This window comes from Oncorhynchus kisutch, linkage group LG5, assembly GCF_002021735.2.
Source record: "Oncorhynchus kisutch isolate 150728-3 linkage group LG5, Okis_V2, whole genome shotgun sequence".
Lineage (NCBI taxonomy): Eukaryota > Metazoa > Chordata > Actinopteri > Salmoniformes > Salmonidae > Oncorhynchus > Oncorhynchus kisutch.
In genome coordinates, this window is record NC_034178.2 from 62,470,731 (window position 1) to 62,490,955 (window position 20,225).

Genomic DNA, 20,225 nt, shown 5'->3' on the forward strand with positions numbered 1-20,225 from the left:
CTGAGAGTAGCTGAGGGGTGGATTTACAGAGATAGTTGTGATAGACTGAGAGTTGCTGAGGGGTGGGTTTACAGAGATAGGTGTGATAGACTGAGAGTTGCTGAGGGGTGGGTTTACGGAGATAGGTGTGATAGACTGAGAGTTGCTGAGGGGTGGGTTTACAGAGATAGGTGTGATAGACTGAGAGTTGCTGAGGGGTGGGTTTACAGAGATAGGTGGGATGGACTGAGAGTAGCTGAGGGGTGGGTTTACAGAGATAGTTGTGATAGACTGAGAGTTGCTGAGGGGTGGGTTTACAGAGATAGGTGTGATAGACTGAGAGTTGCTGAGGGGTGGGTTTACAGAGATAGGTGGGATGGACTGAGAGTAGCTGAGGGGTGGGTTTACAGAGATAGGTGTGATAGACTGAGAGTTGCTGAGGGGTGGGTTTACGGAGATAGGTGGGATGGACTGAGAGTAGCTGAGGGGTGGGTTTACAGAGATAGGTGGGATAGACTGAGAGTTGCTGAGGGGTGGGTTTACAGAGATAGGTGGGATAGACTGAGAGTAGCTGAGGGGTGGGTTTACAGAGATAGGTGTGATAGACTGAGAGTAGCTGAGGGGTGGGTTTACAGAGATAGGTGTGATAGACTGAGAGTTGCTGAGGGGTGGGTTTACAGAGATAGGTGTGATAGACTGAGAGTTGCTGAGGGGTGGGTTTACAGAGATAGGTGGGATAGACTGAGAGTTGCTGAGGGGTGGGTTTACAGAGAGAGGTGGGATGGACTGAGAGTTGCTGAGGGGTGGGTTTACAGAGATAGGTGTGATAGACTGAGAGTTGCTGAGGGGTGGGTTTACAGAGATAGGTGGGATGGACTGAGAGTAGCTGAGGGGTGGGTTTACAGAGATAGGTGGGATGGACTGAGAGTAGCTGAGGGGTGGGTTTACAGAGATAGGTGGGATGGACTGAGAGTAGCTGAGGGGTGGGTTTACAGAGATAGGTGTGATAGACTGAGAGTTGCTGAGGGGTGGGTTTACAGAGATAGGTGTGATAGACTGAGAGTAGCTGAGGGGTGGGTTTACAGAGATAGGTGGGATGGACTGAGAGTTGCTGAGGGGTGGGTTTACATATATAGGTGTGATAGACTAAGAGTTGCTGAGGGGTGGGTTTACAGAGATAGGTGGGATGGACTGAGAGTAGCTGAGGGGTGGGTTTACAGAGATAGGTGGGATGGACTGAGAGTAGCTGAGGGGTGGGTTTACAGAGATAGGTGTGATAGACTGAGAGTTGCTGAGGGGTGGGTTTACAGAGATAGGTGTGATAGACTGAGAGTAGCTGAGGGGTGGGTTTACAGAGATAGGTGGGATGGACTGAGAGTTGCTGAGGGGTGGGTTTACATATATAGGTGTGATAGACTAAGAGTTGCTGAGGGGTGGGTTTACAGAGATAGGTGGGATGGACTGAGAGTAGCTGAGGGGTGGGTTTACAGAGATAGGTGGGATGGACTGAGAGTAGCTGAGGGGTGGGTTTACAGAGATAGGTGTGATAGACTGAGAGTTGCTGAGGGGTGGGTTTACAGAGATAGGTGTGATAGACTGAGAGTTGCTGAGGGGTGGGTTTACAGAGATAGGTGGGATGGACTGAGAGTAGCTGAGGGGTGGGTTTACAGAGATAGGTGGGATGGACTGAGAGTTGCTGAGGGGTGGGTTTACAGAGATAGGTGTGATAGACTGAGAGTTGCTGAGGGGTGGGTTTACAGAGATAGGTGTGATAGACTGAGAGTTGCTGAGGGGTGGGTTTACAGAGATAGGTGTGATAGACTGAGAGTAGCTGAGGGGTGGGTTTACAGAGATAGGTGTGATAGACTGAGAGTAGCTGAGGGGTGGGTTTACAGAGATAGGTGTGATAGACTGAGAGTTGCTGAGGGGTGGGTTTACAGAGATAGATGTGATAGACTGAGAGTTGCTGAGGGGTGGGTTTAGAGAGATAGGTGGGATGGACTGAGAGTTGCTGAGGGGTGGGTTTACAGAGATAGGTGTGATAGACTGAGAGTAGCTGAGGGGTGGGTTTACAGAGATAGGTGTGATAGACTGAGAGTAGCTGAGGGGTGGGTTTACAGAGATAGGTGTGATAGACTGAGAGTTGCTGAGGGGTGGGTTTACAGAGATAGGTGTGATAGACTGAGAGTAGCTGAGGGGTGGGTTTACAGAGATAGGTGTGATAGACTGAGAGTAGCTGAGGGGTGGGTTTACAGAGATAGGTGTGATAGACTGAGAGTTGCTGAGGGGTGGGTTTACAGAGATAGGTGTGATAGACTGAGAGTAGCTGAGGGGTGGGTTTACAGAGATAGGTGTGATAGACTGAGAGTAGCTGAGGGGTGGGTTTACAGAGATAGGTGTGATAGACTGAGAGTAGCTGAGGGGTGGGTTTACAGAGATAGGTGTGATAGACTGAGAGTTTCTGAGGGGTGGGTTTACAGAGATAGGTGTGATAGACTGAGAGTTGCTGAGGGGTGGGTTTACAGAGATAGGTGTGATAGACTGAGAGTAGCTGAGGGGTGGGTTTACAGAGATAGGTGTGATAGACTGAGAGTAGCTGTGGGGTGGGTTTACAGAGATAGGTGGGATATACTGAGAGTTGCTGAGGGGTGGGTTTACAGAGATAGGTGGGATAGACTGAGAGTAGCTGAGGGGTGGGTTTACAGAGATAGGTGTGATAGACTGAGAGTAGCTGAGGGGTGGGTTTACAGAGATAGGTGTGATAGACTGAGAGTTGCTGAGGGGTGGGTTTACAGAGATAGGTGTGATAGACTGAGAGTTGCTGAGGGGTGGGTTTACAGAGATAGGTGGGATAGACTGAGAGTTGCTGAGGGGTGGGTTTACAGAGATAGGTGGGATGGACTGAGAGTTGCTGAGGGGTGGGTTTACAGAGATAGGTGGGATAGACTGAGAGTTGCTGAGGGGTGGGTTTACAGAGATAGGTGTGATAGACTGAGAGTAGCTGAGGGGTGGGTTTACAGAGATAGGTGGGATGGACTGAGAGTTGCTGAGGGGTGGGTTTACATATATAGGTGTGATAGACTGAGAGTTGCTGAGGGGTGGGTTTACAGAGATAGGTGGGATGGACTGAGAGTAGCTGAGGGGTGGGTTTACAGAGATAGGTGGGATGGACTGAGAGTAGCTGAGGGGTGGGTTTACAGAGATAGGTGTGATAGACTGAGAGTTGCTGAGGGGTGGGTTTACAGAGATAGGTGTGATAGACAGAGTTGCTGAGGGGTGGGTTTACAGAGATAGGTGGGATGGACTGAGAGTAGCTGAGGGGTGGGTTTACAGAGATAGGTGGGATGGACTGAGAGTAGCTGATGGGTGGGTTTACAGAGATAGGTGGGATGGACTGAGAGTAGCTGAGGGGTGGGTTTACAGAGATAGGTGTGATAGACTGAGAGTTGCTGAGGGGTGGGTTTACAGAGATAGGTGTGATAGACTGAGAGTAGCTGAGGGGTGGGTTTACAGAGATAGGTGGGATGGACTGAGAGTAGCTGAGGGGTGGGTTTACAGAGATAGGTGGGATGGACTGAGAGTTGCTGAGGGGTGGGTTTACAGAGATAGGTGTGATAGACTGAGAGTTGCTGAGGGGTGGGTTTACAGAGATAGGTGTGATAGACTGAGAGTTGCTGAGGGGTGGGTTTACAGAGATAGGTGTGATAGACTGAGAGTAGCTGAGGGGTGGGGTTTACAGAGATAGGTGTGATAGACTGAGAGTAGCTGAGGGGTGGGTTTACAGAGATAGGTGTGATAGACTGAGAGTTGCTGAGGGGTGCGTTTACAGAGATAGATGTGATAGACTGAGAGTTGCTGAGGGGTGGGTTTACAGAGATAGGTGGGATGGACTGAGAGTTGCTGAGGGGTGGGTTTACAGAGATAGGTGTGATAGACTGAGAGTAGCTGAGGGGTGGGTTTACAGAGATAGGTGTGATAGACTGAGAGTAGCTGAGGGGTGGGTTTACAGAGATAGGTGTGATAGACTGAGAGTTGCTGAGGGGTGGGTTTACAGAGATAGGTGTGATAGACTGAGAGTAGCTGAGGGGTGGGTTTACAGAGATAGGTGTGATAGACTGAGAGTAGCTGAGGGGTGGGTTTATAGAGATAGGTGTGATAGACTGAGAGTAGCTGAGGGGTGGGTTTACAGAGATAGGTGTGATAGACTGAGAGTTGCTGAGGGGTGGGTTTACAGAGATAGGTGTGATAGACTGAGAGTAGCTGAGGGGTGGGTTTACAGAGATAGGTGTGATAGACTGAGAGTAGCTGAGGGGTGGGTTTACAGAGATAGGTGGGATATACTGAGAGTTGCTGAGGGGTGGGTTTACAGAGATAGGTGGGATAGACTGAGAGTAGCTGAGGGGTGGGTTTACAGAGATAGGTGTGATAGACTGAGAGTTGCTGAGGGGTGGGTTTACAGAGATAGGTGTGATAGACTGAGAGTTGCTGAGGGGTGGGTTTACAGAGATAGGTGTGATAGACTGAGAGTTGCTGAGGGGTGGGTTTACAGAGATAGGTGGGATAGACTGAGAGTTGCTGAGGGGTGGGTTTACAGAGATAGGTGGGATGGACTGAGAGTTGCTGAGGGGTGGGTTTACAGAGATAGGTGGGATAGACTGAGAGTTGCTGAGGGGTGGGTTTACAGAGATAGGTGTGATAGACTGAGAGTAGCTGAGGGGTGGGTTTACAGAGATAGGTGGGATGGACTGAGAGTTGCTGAGGGGTGGGTTTACATATATAGGTGTGATAGACTGAGAGTTGCTGAGGGGTGGGTTTACAGAGATAGGTGGGATGGACTGAGAGTAGCTGAGGGGTGTGTTTACAGAGATAGGTGGGATGGACTGAGAGTAGCTGAGGGGTGGGTTTACAGAGATAGGTGTGATAGACTGAGAGTTGCTGAGGGGTGGGTTTACAGAGATAGGTGTGATAGACTGAGAGTTGCTGAGGGGTGGGTTTACAGAGATAGGTGGGATGGACTGAGAGTAGCTGAGGGGTGGGTTTACAGAGATAGGTGGGATGGACTGAGAGTAGCTGAGGGGTGGGTTTACAGAGATAGGTGGGATGGACTGAGAGTAGCTGAGGGGTGGGTTTACAGAGATAGGTGTGATAGACTGAGAGTTGCTGAGGGGTGGGTTTACAGAGATAGGTGTGATAGACTGAGAGTTGCTGAGGGGTGGGTTTACAGAGATAGGTGGGATGGACTGAGAGTAGCTGAGGGGTGGGTTTACAGAGATAGGTGGGATGGACTGAGAGTTGCTGAGGGGTGGGTTTACAGAGATAGGTGTGATAGACTGAGAGTTGCTGAGGGGTGGGTTTACAGAGATAGGTGTGATAGACTGAGAGTTGCTGAGGGGTGGGTTTACAGAGATAGGTGTGATAGACTGAGAGTAGCTGAGGGGTGGGTTTACAGAGATAGGTGTGATAGACTGAGAGTAGCTGAGGGGTGGGTTTACAGAGATAGGTGTGATAGACTGAGAGTTGCTGAGGGGTGGGTTTACAGAGATAGGTGGGATGGACTGAGAGTTGCTGAGGGGTGGGTTTACAGAGATAGGTGTGATAGACTGAGAGTAGCTGAGGGGTGGGTTTACAGAGATAGGTGTGATAGACTGAGAGTAGCTGAGGGGTTGGGTTTACAGAGATAGGTGTGATAGACTGAGAGTAGCTGAGGGGTTGGGTTTACAGAGATAGGTGTGATAGACTGAGAGTAGCTGAGGGGTGGGTTTACAGAGATAGGTGGGATGGACTGAGAGTAGCTGAGGGGTGGGTTTACAGAGATAGGTGGGATGGACTGAGAGTTGCTGAGGGGTGGGTTTACAGAGATAGGTGGGATGGACTGAGAGTTGCTGAGGGGTGGGTTTACAGAGATAGGTGTGATAGACTGAGAGTTGCTGAGGGGTGGGTTTACAGAGATAGGTGTGATAGACTGAGAGTTGCTGAGGGGTGGGTTTACAGAGATAGGTGTGATAGACTGAGAGTAGCTGAGGGGTGGGTTTACAGAGATAGGTGTGATAGACTGAGAGTAGCTGAGGGGTGGGTTTACAGAGATAGGTGTGATAGACTGAGAGTTGCTGAGGGGTGGGTTTACAGAGATAGATGTGATAGACTGAGAGTTGCTGAGGGGTGGGTTTACAGAGATAGGTGGGATGGACTGAGAGTTGCTGAGGGGTGGGTTTACAGAGATAGGTGTGATAGACTGAGAGTAGCTGAGGGGTGGGTTTACAGAGATAGGTGTGATAGACTGAGAGTAGCTGAGGGGTGGGTTTACAGAGATAGGTGTGATAGACTGAGAGTAGCTGAGGGGTGGGTTTACAGAGATAGGTGTGATAGACTGAGAGTAGCTGAGGGGTGGGTTTACAGAGATAGGTGTGATAGACTGAGAGTAGCTGAGGGGTGGGTTTACAGAGATAGGTGTGATAGACTGAGAGTTGCTGAGGGGTGGGTTTACAGAGATAGGTGTGATAGACTGAGAGTTGCTGAGGGGTGGGTTTACAGAGATAGGTGTGATAGACTGAGAGTAGCTGAGGGGTGGGTTTACAGAGATAGGTGTGATAGACTGAGAGTTGCTGAGGGGTGGGTTTACAGAGATAGGTGTGATAGACTGAGAGTAGCTGAGGGGTGGGTTTACAGAGATAGGTGTGATAGACTGAGAGTTGCTGAGGGGTGGGTTTACAGAGATAGGTGTGATAGACTGAGAGTAGCTGAGGGGTGGGTTTACAGAGATAGGTGTGATAGACTGAGAGTTGCTGAGGGGTGGGTTTACAGAGATAGGTGTGATAGACTGAGAGTAGCTGAGGGGTGGGTTTACAGAGATAGGTGTGATAGACTGAGAGTAGCTGAGGGGTGGGTTTACAGAGATAGGTGGGATGGACTGAGAGTAGCTGAGGGGTGGGTTTACAGAGATAGGTGTGATAGACTGAGAGTTGCTGAGGGGTGGGTTTACAGAGATAGGTGGGATGGACTGAGAGTAGCTGAGGGGTGGGTTTACAGAGATAGGTGGGATGGACTGAGAGTTGCTGAGGGGTGGGTTTACAGAGATAGGTGTGATAGACTGAGAGTTGCTGAGGGGTGGGTTTACAGAGATAGGTGTGATAGACTGAGAGTTGCTGAGGGGTGGGTTTACAGAGATAGGTGTGATAGACTGAGAGTAGCTGAGGGGTGGGTTTACAGAGATAGGTGTGATAGACTGAGAGTAGCTGAGGGGTGGGTTTACAGAGATAGGTGTGATAGACTGAGAGTTGCTGAGGGGTGGGTTTACAGAGATAGATGTGATAGACTGAGAGTTGCTGAGGGTTGGGTTTACAGAGATAGGTGGGATGGACTGAGAGTTGCTGAGGGGTGGGTTTACAGAGATAGGTGTGATAGACTGAGAGTAGCTGAGGGGTGGGTTTACAGAGATAGGTGTGATAGACTGAGAGTAGCTGAGGGGTTGGGTTTACAGAGATAGGTGTGATAGACTGAGAGTAGCTGAGGGGTGGGTTTACAGAGATAGGTGGGATGGACTGAGAGTAGCTGAGGGGTGGGTTTACAGAGATAGGTGGGATGGACTGAGAGTTGCTGAGGGGTGGGTTTACAGAGATAGGTGGGATGGACTGAGAGTTGCTGAGGGGTGGGTTTACAGAGATAGGTGTGATAGACTGAGAGTTGCTGAGGGGTGGGTTTACAGAGATAGGTGTGATAGACTGAGAGTTGCTGAGGGGTGGGTTTACAGAGATAGGTGTGATAGACTGAGAGTAGCTGAGGGGTGGGTTTACAGAGATAGGTGTGATAGACTGAGAGTAGCTGAGGGGTGGGTTTACAGAGATAGGTGTGATAGACTGAGAGTTGCTGAGGGGTGGGTTTACAGAGATAGATGTGATAGACTGAGAGTTGCTGAGGGGTGGGTTTACAGAGATAGGTGGGATGGACTGAGAGTTGCTGAGGGGTGGGTTTACAGAGATAGGTGTGATAGACTGAGAGTAGCTGAGGGGTGGGTTTACAGAGATAGGTGTGATAGACTGAGAGTAGCTGAGGGGTGGGTTTACAGAGATAGGTGTGATAGACTGAGAGTAGCTGAGGGGTGGGTTTACAGAGATAGGTGTGATAGACTGAGAGTAGCTGAGGGGTGGGTTTACAGAGATAGGTGTGATAGACTGAGAGTTGCTGAGGGGTGGGTTTACAGAGATAGGTGTGATAGACTGAGAGTAGCTGAGGGGTGGGTTTACAGAGATAGGTGTGATAGACTGAGAGTTGCTGAGGGGTGGGTTTACAGAGATAGGTGTGATAGACTGAGAGTAGCTGAGGGGTGGGTTTACAGAGATAGGTGTGATAGACTGAGAGTTGCTGAGGGGTGGGTTTACAGAGATAGGTGTGATAGACTGAGAGTAGCTGAGGGGTGGGTTTACAGAGATAGGTGTGATAGACTGAGAGTAGCTGAGGGGTGGGTTTACAGAGATAGGTGGGATGGACTGAGAGTAGCTGAGGGGTGGGTTTACAGAGATAGGTGTGATAGACCGAGAGTAGCTGAGGGGTGGGTTTACAGAGATAGGTGTGATAGACTGAGAGTAGCTGAGGGGTGGGTTTACAGAGATAGGTGGGATGGACTGAGAGTTGCTGAGGGGTGGGTTTACAGAGATAGGTGTGATAGACTGAGAGTAGCTGAGGGGTGGGTTTACGGAGATAGGTGGGATGGACTGAGAGTAGCTGAGGGGTGGGTTTACAGAGATAGGTGTGATAGACTGAGAGTAGCTGAGGGGTGGGTTTACAGAGATAGGTGTGATAGACTGAGAGTAGCTGAGGGGTGGGTTTACAGAGATAGGTGTGATAGACTGAGAGTAGCTGAGGGGTGGGTTTACAGAGATAGGTGTGATAGACTGAGAGTACCTGAGGGGTGGGTTTACAGAGATAGGTGTGATAGACTGAGAGTAGCTGAGGGGTGGGTTTACAGAGATAGGTGGGATGGACTGAGAGTAGCTGAGGGGTGGGTTTACAGAGATAGGTGTGATAGACTGAGAGTAGCTGAGGGGTGGGTTTACAGAGATAGGTGTGATAGACTGAGAGTAGCTGAGGGGTGGGTTTACAGAGATAGGTGTGATAGACTGAGAGTAGCTGAGGGGTGGGTTTACAGAGATAGGTGTGATAGACTGAGAGTTGCTGAGGGGTGGGTTTACAGAGATAGGTGGGATGGACTGAGAGTAGCTGAGGGGTGGGTTTACAGAGATAGGTGGGATGGACTGAGAGTAGCTGAGGGGTGGGTTTACAGAGATAGGTGTGATAGACTGAGAGTAGCTGAGGGGTGGGTTTACAGAGATAGGTGGGATAGACTGAGAGTAGCTGAGGGGTGGGTTTACAGAGATAGGTGGGATAGACTGAGAGTAGCTGAGGGGTGGGTTTACAGAGATAGGTGGGATGGACTGAGAGTAGCTGAGGGGTGGGTTTACAGAGATAGGTGTGATAGACTGAGAGTTGCTGAGGGGTGGGTTTACAGAGATAGGTGTGATAGACTGAGAGTACCTGAGGGGTGGGTTTACAGAGATAGGTGTGATAGACTGAAAGTAGCTGAGGGGTGGGTTTACAGAGATAGGTGTGATAGACTGAGAGTACCTGAGGGGTGGGTTTACAGAGATAGGTGTGATAGACTGAGAGTACCTGAGGGGTGGGTTTACAGAGATAGGTGTGATAGACTGAGAGTACCTGAGGGGTGGGTTTACAGAGATAGGTGTGATAGACTGAGAGTTGCTGAGGGGTGGGTTTACAGAGATAGGTGTGATAGACTGAGAGTTGCTGAGGGGTGGGTTTACAGAGATAGGTGTGATAGACTGAGAGTTGCTGAGGGGTGGGTTTACAGAGATAGGTGTGATAGACTGAGAGTAGCTGAGGGGTGGGTTTACAGAGATAGGTGTGATAGACTGAGAGTTGCTGAGGGGTGGGTTTACAGAGATAGGTGTGATAGACTGAGAGTAGCTGAGGGGTGGGTTTACAGAGATAGGTGTGATAGACTGAGAGTAGCTGAGGGGTGGGTTTACAGAGATAGGTGGGATGGACTGAGAGTAGCTGAGGGGTGGGTTTACAGAGATAGGTGTGATAGACTGAGAGTTGCTGAGGGGTGGGTTTACAGAGATAGGTGGGATGGACTGAGAGTAGCTGAGGGGTGGGTTTACAGAGATAGGTGGGATGGACTGAGAGTTGCTGAGGGGTGGGTTTACAGAGATAGGTGTGATAGACTGAGAGTTGCTGAGGGGTGGGTTTACAGAGATAGGTGTGATAGACTGAGAGTTGCTGAGGGGTGGGTTTACAGAGATAGGTGTGATAGACTGAGAGTAGCTGAGGGGTGGGTTACAGAGATAGGTGTGATAGACTGAGAGTAGCTGAGGGGTGGGTTTACAGAGATAGGTGTGATAGACTGAGAGTTGCTGAGGGGTGGGTTTACAGAGATAGATGTGATAGACTGAGAGTTGCTGAGGGTTGGGTTTACAGAGATAGGTGGGATGGACTGAGAGTTGCTGAGGGGTGGGTTTACAGAGATAGGTGTGATAGACTGAGAGTAGCTGAGGGGTGGGTTTACAGAGATAGGTGTGATAGACTGAGAGTAGCTGAGGGGTTGGGTTTACAGAGATAGGTGTGATAGACTGAGAGTAGCTGAGGGGTGGGTTTACAGAGATAGGTGGGATGGACTGAGAGTAGCTGAGGGGTGGGTTTACAGAGATAGGTGGGATGGACTGAGAGTTGCTGAGGGGTGGGTTTACAGAGATAGGTGGGATGGACTGAGAGTTGCTGAGGGGTGGGTTTACAGAGATAGGTGTGATAGACTGAGAGTTGCTGAGGGGTGGGTTTACAGAGATAGGTGTGATAGACTGAGAGTTGCTGAGGGGTGGGTTTACAGAGATAGGTGTGATAGACTGAGAGTAGCTGAGGGGTGGGTTTACAGAGATAGGTGTGATAGACTGAGAGTAGCTGAGGGGTGGGTTTACAGAGATAGGTGTGATAGACTGAGAGTTGCTGAGGGGTGGGTTTACAGAGATAGATGTGATAGACTGAGAGTTGCTGAGGGGTGGGTTTACAGAGATAGGTGGGATGGACTGAGAGTTGCTGAGGGGTGGGTTTACAGAGATAGGTGTGATAGACTGAGAGTAGCTGAGGGGTGGGTTTACAGAGATAGGTGTGATAGACTGAGAGTAGCTGAGGGGTGGGTTTACAGAGATAGGTGTGATAGACTGAGAGTAGCTGAGGGGTGGGTTTACAGAGATAGGTGTGATAGACTGAGAGTAGCTGAGGGGTGGGTTTACAGAGATAGGTGTGATAGACTGAGAGTTGCTGAGGGGTGGGTTTACAGAGATAGGTGTGATAGACTGAGAGTAGCTGAGGGGTGGGTTTACAGAGATAGGTGTGATAGACTGAGAGTTGCTGAGGGGTGGGTTTACAGAGATAGGTGTGATAGACTGAGAGTAGCTGAGGGGTGGGTTTACAGAGATAGGTGTGATAGACTGAGAGTTGCTGAGGGGTGGGTTTACAGAGATAGGTGTGATAGACTGAGAGTAGCTGAGGGGTGGGTTTACAGAGATAGGTGTGATAGACTGAGAGTAGCTGAGGGGTGGGTTTACAGAGATAGGTGGGATGGACTGAGAGTAGCTGAGGGGTGGGTTTACAGAGATAGGTGTGATAGACCGAGAGTAGCTGAGGGGTGGGTTTACAGAGATAGGTGTGATAGACTGAGAGTAGCTGAGGGGTGGGTTTACAGAGATAGGTGGGATGGACTGAGAGTTGCTGAGGGGTGGGTTTACAGAGATAGGTGTGATAGACTGAGAGTAGCTGAGGGGTGGGTTTACGGAGATAGGTGGGATGGACTGAGAGTAGCTGAGGGGTGGGTTTACAGAGATAGGTGTGATAGACTGAGAGTAGCTGAGGGGTGGGTTTACAGAGATAGGTGTGATAGACTGAGAGTAGCTGAGGGGTGGGTTTACAGAGATAGGTGTGATAGACTGAGAGTAGCTGAGGGGTGGGTTTACAGAGATAGGTGTGATAGACTGAGAGTACCTGAGGGGTGGGTTTACAGAGATAGGTGTGATAGACTGAGAGTAGCTGAGGGGTGGGTTTACAGAGATAGGTGGGATGGACTGAGAGTAGCTGAGGGGTGGGTTTACAGAGATAGGTGTGATAGACTGAGAGTAGCTGAGGGGTGGGTTTACAGAGATAGGTGTGATAGACTGAGAGTAGCTGAGGGGTGGGTTTACAGAGATAGGTGTGATAGACTGAGAGTAGCTGAGGGGTGGGTTTACAGAGATAGGTGTGATAGACTGAGAGTTGCTGAGGGGTGGGTTTACAGAGATAGGTGGGATGGACTGAGAGTAGCTGAGGGGTGGGTTTACAGAGATAGGTGGGATGGACTGAGAGTAGCTGAGGGGTGGGTTTACAGAGATAGGTGTGATAGACTGAGAGTAGCTGAGGGGTGGGTTTACAGAGATAGGTGGGATAGACTGAGAGTAGCTGAGGGGTGGGTTTACAGAGATAGGTGGGATAGACTGAGAGTAGCTGAGGGGTGGGTTTACAGAGATAGGTGGGATGGACTGAGAGTAGCTGAGGGGTGGGTTTACAGAGATAGGTGTGATAGACTGAGAGTTGCTGAGGGGTGGGTTTACAGAGATAGGTGTGATAGACTGAGAGTACCTGAGGGGTGGGTTTACAGAGATAGGTGTGATAGACTGAAAGTAGCTGAGGGGTGGGTTTACAGAGATAGGTGTGATAGACTGAGAGTACCTGAGGGGTGGGTTTACAGAGATAGGTGTGATAGACTGAGAGTACCTGAGGGGTGGGTTTACAGAGATAGGTGTGATAGACTGAGAGTACCTGAGGGGTGGGTTTACAGAGATAGGTGTGATAGACTGAGAGTTGCTGAGGGGTGGGTTTACAGAGATAGGTGTGATAGACTGAGAGTTGCTGAGGGGTGGGTTTACAGAGATAGGTGTGATAGACTGAGAGTAGCTGAGGGGTGGGTTTACAGAGATAGGTGTGATAGACTGAGAGTAGCTGAGGGGTGGGTTTACAGAGATAGGTGTGATAGACTGAGAGTAGCTGAGGGGTGGGTTTACAGAGATAGGTGTGATAGACTGAGAGTACCTGAGGGTTGGGTTTACAGAGATAGGTGTGATAGACTGAGAGTAGCTGAGGGGTGGGTTTACAGAGGTAGGTGGGATGGACTGAGAGTAGCTGAGGGGTGGGTTTACAGAGATAGGTGGGATGGACTGAGAGTAGCTGAGGGGTGGGTTTACAGAGATAGGTGTGATAGACTGAGAGTAGCTGAGGGGTGGGTTTACAGAGATAGGTGTGATAGACTGAGAGTTGCTGAGGGGTGGGTTTAAAATCTCATGTTCTGTAATAGTTATGACTGAAACACTATGTATAATGTAATAGTACTATCTATCTAGATGTAATGTATATCAAAATATCAAATTACTTTATTCTTACTCTGTATCTACTGTAAAAAAAAGAAAGCGACATTTAAAATGTGTGTAGAATGTACATAAAATAAAATAAAAGTTGGGGGGAGGTGGTGTATGGGTAAATATTAATAATAATAATATTATAATCAGGAGCGCTAGATTAGGGTTGAAATAAAACCTACAGGATGGTAGCTTTCCAGGATCAGGGTTGGCGAGCCCTGCAGTCTACTTATTTCTGTCTATGGTATCATATTGTGCCTCGCTCCAAGAATGGTTGACCTGTGACAGTTTATCTAGGTCAATGTTATTATCGTGGTTGCTTTATTCCAGAGATCCATATGCAGGAGAGGGTGTTCATGGGTATCGGGAACAAGCCCTTCATGGATATCCAGCCTAGTGACGCGGCCATCAATGACAGGGCAGTCAACTGTGCTCTGATGGGAAGAGGTACAAATCCATAGCATACTATAGAGATTACATTAGGACAAGTTTAATTCCATTGGTATTCAATTCATCCCATTATTATTACGTATTCATTCATCAAACTCATCTAATATTGTAATTAAATTCTGAATGGAATGGATATTCAGATTAAGAAATTCACACCATCATAGATGTTTTTGCCCAATCCTAGTTGTTCCTACTTGGCAATTCTCTTGTTGTCTCAATCACGTCCAGTCCCATCTCATACAATTTGATCTCATCTGGCCCTCCCAGAATCTAAGGCGTTGGCCTCCTCGGGGACGTCTGGCTTGCAGGGCGGGTTTCCGGTGAGGCGGCCAAACTCCTTTGACTCGGGGAGCTGTTTGTCAACCTCCGGCAGCCACTCCTCTTCCTCCTCGGGGAGAGGGTCCCTGTCCTCCCCTACGGGGGTGTACCTGTGCGGCCCGAAGCTGAGGGGGGTTGCTGGGGGTCAAGGGGGGTATTCGGAGAGCCCCGGGGTCCTGGATGAGGATGACATGGACCAGGAGAGCGGAAGTCAGAATCTACTGAGTGAGTGGCTTTAATAAGGAAGGTAGCATGTTTGAAATGTAAAGCATGCTACTTTGAGGGACATTGACTTGTATTGGTCTTTTGATGGAAATGCTTATCATTTTGTGACACCAACCGGGTAAAGAAAACCAAAGCATGAATGGTTGTCTTTCCTTGTCCAAATCCTGTTTAAAGAGTAAGGAAACAAATGGAATTTTGTAATTTGGGTGAACTATCACTTTAAGTCTCATATGTCAGACTCTCTTCCTCGCATCAAGCTGAGGCATCTGATGTCAACAGCGCAATATTTCTCTTAAAACAGTGCAGAGGTGGAAGATGGCTGTAGATGCCTGGGTAACTGCTGTTTGACTTCACATGAAACTAAACTACAGTTTTTAATCCTAGTGCTAAACTTGTGCATAGCAGCTAATGTTTGTAGAATGATAAGTCTAATATCGACTCAGGGGAATGAAGCAAAAGCAGTGTCATAACTCTCCTGTGACGATCTGAAGGATCAGGTTACAGTGGGTCCGCTCTACAGCCGTGCTCTCTCTCGTAGAGGGGGAGAGCGGGAAGTCAGCTGTTTTATGGTCAGTCATAAAATATGCTGCCCCTAAGCTCTGTAGTGTTCAAGATTGGAATGTAAACTGTGGAACACAGAGAGTCAAAAGTTTGAATAATTAAACAATATTTCTATGTTTGAGAATGTGGGAGTGGTCCGTGGACAATTAAAGGACAGTCATGACGAGTGTGTTTTATTTGGTGATCTTATGAAGGACGGGAAACACTCATTACTGTGTCTTTGGTTGTGTACACTTCTTAATTATGGGGTTTACATCTAAATATTGTGAAACGTATGTGATTAATAAACATTAAATTATTTGTGAAAAGATGTAATGGATAGTGTCTGTTGTAATACGTCAGGCGGACAGTTGATCGTTGCATAGAATAGATGCTTCCGCGGTTGTCGGTATTCTCATACTAGATTTATGTCATTTCCAGCTGCAGACTTGTAATACTACGTCTAGGATTTACTCTGATTCTGTAGTGATTGATAGTCTCAGAGTTTAACCATTTCCGGCCGTGTAGCTGTCTGGTCTCCTGGGCCTATAGAGTTGTAGCTCTTAACCATTTCAACATGTAGTGTCAGCTCCATATTTTCTGGTCTAATGTAAATTTCATCAGGAGCGGGTTATATACAATTCTGAGGAAAGGGCGGTCCATGACGCCGACTATGCTCACGTGGGCATGGCCCCTGATTTGGTTAACTTTATATGAAGTAGTCTGCAGCTGGAAATGACATAACTCTAGTATGAGAATACCGACAACCGCGGAAGCATCTATTCTATGCAACGATCAACTGTCCGCCTGACGTATCCATTACAACAGACACTATCCAGAGCCGCGGAGAAAGCTACAACCACGAAATACATGGTGACTTCTGGGGAAGTTAACTAGAGACTCTGATGAACTGAATCTCCAGCAGACGGACCGGCGATTCCAACAGAGAAGACAACAACGACATACGGGTGTAAATATATACACAGGCCGTTCATGTGCAAAGGATTAGCATTTCAAATCATATAATTATCAACTGTGTGTAGTGAATCAATTTTGTCTCTCCCACTCTTTCGCTGTCTCCATCCCTCTCCATTGTCTACCAAGCTGTCATCCGGGTTTAGCCCACTACGGACTAATCAATGCATTGAGTTAGTAACCAATAACTATGTTTGTTTATGTATTTCTGTGGTCATTTAGTTAGTTAGTAAATAAATAATTAAGCAAATTTGTATATCGCTGATTCATCATTTAGGCTAGGGTTCGTGCAGATATCCAAGGGTTTGCGTTCTTCAGTAATGAGAACTGATGAGGTAATAATGGTACATTAATAGAAGACTAATTGATAAGATATAAAAAAATATCTGAAGAGTCGATTTTGTTTACATGATTAGTTTACTCACGTAATAATAATTACACAGAGAATTGTATTTGATAATACAACAGTCTTCACATTAATGAATAGTCACAGACACAACAGCAGCAAAAGGTTATCATGGCTGTAGTCAATTTTGCTTGTTTTCGCTGTTTTCAAAATAGCATTTTAGTGTTTAAATTGTGAAGAAATGCATTAAATTAGCTTTAACTTGATTAAAATGAATTGGAACAGGGTTGTGGAGGGTCTGTTTTACTGTCTGGCTACTGTGGATGCCCCAACACATACCAGATCTGGTCAAATAGGCTTTTGCCAGACAGGCAATACATTCCGTGTGCTTTATTATTAACATGAGAGGGGATATATGTTCCACTATATGACGTAACTAAAGACAGAGAACTGCCAGGCACAAAGCGGATCAGTTAATTATTTTACATTTTAAAAGAATGAGTAAGCACTCCTACTCTGAGATGGTTTATGATATGGACCCTGGTGTATACAGCCCCTCAAACCTTTCAGATTAGTTCCCTTCCTTTTCCAGTGGACAGCTCCGAGTCTTCGGGAGAGAGCTTGAGCGGCTTCAGCAGCTCTGCCTCCTCTGTGTGCGCCTCCATCGTCAGCCTGAAGGAGCCTCTAGCCCGCAGACCTGAAGACAACGACCTCCACAAGGCTAAGAGTCCCATCTGGTCTACAGTAAAAACCACCTCACCCTCGCTCCCACCCAAACCACCTGGCCTGACTAAGGATCCTCCCAAGGTGTGTGTTGAGACTAACCATGAGCTGTTCATTTTCCCATGATATCATGCTATTAGGCTTATGTCATGCTATTAGGCTTATGTCATGCTATTAGGCTTAAGTCATGCTATTAGGCTTAAGTCATATGTTCACTGAACCATGCATTGATGTTGTGCACCGGACACCAGGTCCACCTTTCCTCCTGTGTCTCCCCCTCTCCATCTCTATCCCCAACTATATCTGTACAGTTTAAATAAAGCATTACAAAAAGTTGACCTTTAAAAAAAACAATCATGCTGTGATGTCAATGGGGGGCATGAACTGATGTTCTGGTCATTTTCCCCACAGGTTCAAAATTCGGTCATTGGGAAGTCAACTGAGGTTTGAGCTCTGAGTTTGGTAAGTTTGTCTGTAATGATGACATCACTCTGCACCATCTACAGTTGGCCTGTATATATGTCTGGCTATTTTCTAATATGATTTTATGTATGTTTGTGTTGCATGTAACTATTTTACACATGGATGTTATTTGTTTTCAGTCATTTTCCATAGGTTATCAAATTCAATCTTATTCGTGTATCTTTTTTCACAGATTTGGAATTATCCAGAACAGAAGGAAAGCATGAACTGTGTTACTGTATAAAGAGGAGTGTTATATGACTCTGTTATATGACAGTTACTGCACTCTACTTGTACCATTCTGTTTTTGTTTTTTGTTTTTATTTAACGTTTATTTAACTAGACAGGTCAGTTAAGAACAAATTCTTATTTACATTGATTTACAAGGATTTTATCATTTCCCATTAACAGGAAGTTTTGTATTTTGTAAAAAAAAGTAAAAAAAACAAAAAAGCATTTCTGTCATATTCTGTTTGTTTCTGATGTCAATACTTTCACCCATGATCATGTTGTTGTGTGCCTTATTGGACCATTCAATATGTAGTAAATATTCTTAACACAGAACACCTGTGTTGGTGTGCATTACTTAGTACTTATGCTATGTTTCCATTCAAATGTATTTTTAAATCTTTGAGGACCAGAATGTCTGGATTACGAAAGTGTTTTAGTATGGAAGGGTTTGGAAGTGACTCCCAAATAATCTGTCAATGTTAAGTCACCATAAACCAGTCTGTGTCTTTCATATGAAGTTCAAAAAATGTCTTTCATATGAAGTTCAAAAATAAAATAAAAAATACTGTCAGGTCTGATGACTTGCATGTGGCACAGAGAAACAGGGAGGTTGTCTTCTATCGCTGTGGGTTTTGGCATAGATATGGAAATATAGCACACGTTCTATCCTGGCAAATGGCAGAGAGTAAGAAGCGAAGCGATATGGTTCTATCCATTGCCATGTTACGCAGATCATTCATTATTAAGCAAGTAAGGAGTTTTTGTATGGGAGGCAATGAGAGAGTGTTGACTATAGTCAAGATAATAATGTATTTCTATTATGATATGTGACGCTTATTTGATCTAATAGAAGTTTTGTAATGCTTAAGTTGTTACGAGTGTACTGATATAAGTGTGATGCACGTGACATATCAGCAGCTTTGAGAAAAAATGCTTTATATCGAAGTTCGAAATTAGAGACGGTCTATGCATATTCATAGCATCTCACTTTCCACTGATTACAGGCGGTTGACGTCAACGCCCCTCATCGAATATTCAAAAAGTATTCAAATTACTAAATGTGTCCACCAATCCAAAGAGAGGGATAGGCAGGAGCTTGACAGCTTGCAGTTCCGCTATGTGGACAACGAATCCCGTTGTTAGGGCGGAGACACATGCTTCTCATCATTATATCCAGTATCTCTACCGCCATTAAGAGCTTTTCATAATTTTAAAGTAGTAAATGTTTTCTTCTTCTACTTCTACGAGTGTATTGGCATTTCGTAAATAAACTGGAAAAGTGCATACCTAGTCTGCTGGAGTGTGTATAGTCTGAACAGGTATCTAGCTACGGTTGGTGATTTACTGACATCTGCAGTTATGGAATGTTTGCTCAGGGTTTAATTTAATTGGATGACCCCTCCTGCTGACCTCGATGGAATTTAACCCATAGCACTTTCCACCCAGTTGATGACACTATCCATGCTAAAACGGGCTCTATCTATCCAGAGCCCTCTTTCTCTATGGTTTAGGGAGAATTTATGATAGCGTCAGAGGAGATGGCTGCCGTTTTACGAGCTCCTAACAAATTGTCCTATTCTGTGTGTTTTTTCGCGTTATTTGTAACTTATTTTGTACATAATGTGTCTGCCACCGTCTCTATCTCAGACTGGCCTTCTAGGCAGAGTTATTCTGTCCAGTGTCTGTGTTCTTTTGCCCATCTTAATATTTTATTTTTATTGGCCAGTCAATTTCAACAAAAAACTTGCATCATGGTCTACAAAGTAGACAGTGGCAGATCATTTAAAATAGCTTATCATGTTATGTTATTGCTTCCTAAAATAAATACTTCCTTGCAGGACTGAGCCATATGCCAGAATATGTATCTAAATATTTGAAGCATTTCGACGATTTCAATATTACCTTAAAAGGCTGGTGAACAATTGATTTGTTTAGAAAAAAAATCTCAAAACTAAAGAGCAAAGTAAAAGCTGATCCATCCCTTCACTATGGACCAGGGTTTTCCAAAATGGTCCTCGGGACACCCTGGGTGCACGTTTTGGTTTTTGACTCAGCAACCTGACTCAGCAACCAACTCAGACAACAACCTCTCCCTCAATGTGAGCAAGACAAAGGAGCTGATCGTGGACTACCCCAAGCCATTAGACTGCTGAACAATTAATCAAATTACCACAGGACTATTACATTCACCTCCCCCCCACCCTCCATTTGTTTTGTACACTGCTGCTACTCACTGTTTATTATCTATGCATAGCCACTTCACCCTTACCAACATGAACAAATGACCTCTAACCTGTACCCTCGCACACTGACTCGGTACTGGTACCCCCTGTATATAGCCATGTTATTGTTATAGCCTAGTGCTAAGAGTGTTGGACTAGTAACTGAAAGGTTGCAAGATCAAATCCCCAAGCTGACAAAGTAAAAAATCTGTCCTTCTGCCTCTGAACAAGGCAGCTAATCCACTTTTCCTAAAATGTAATTGAAAATAAGAATTTGTTCTTAACTGACTTGCCTAGTTAAAT

General features: G+C 46.5%; 1 protein-coding gene across 1 annotated transcript in view; it reads left to right on the forward strand.

Moving 5' to 3' along the window:
- The window catches only part of LOC109891385 (pleckstrin homology domain-containing family G member 4B), a 79,750-nt gene extending 61,475 nt beyond the window's left edge, over window positions 1-18,275 (forward strand). The window contains exons 20-24 of the mRNA XM_020483874.2: window positions 13,761-13,877; window positions 14,148-14,423; window positions 16,877-17,091; window positions 17,419-17,469; window positions 17,663-18,275. Of these exons, the coding sequence (XP_020339463.1) occupies window positions 13,761-13,877; window positions 14,148-14,423; window positions 16,877-17,091; window positions 17,419-17,457 (647 nt within the window). The 3' untranslated portion in view covers window positions 17,458-17,469; window positions 17,663-18,275. The remainder of the gene's footprint in view (window positions 1-13,760; window positions 13,878-14,147; window positions 14,424-16,876; window positions 17,092-17,418; window positions 17,470-17,662) is intronic.
- Window positions 18,276-20,225: the final 1,950 nt, after the last annotated feature.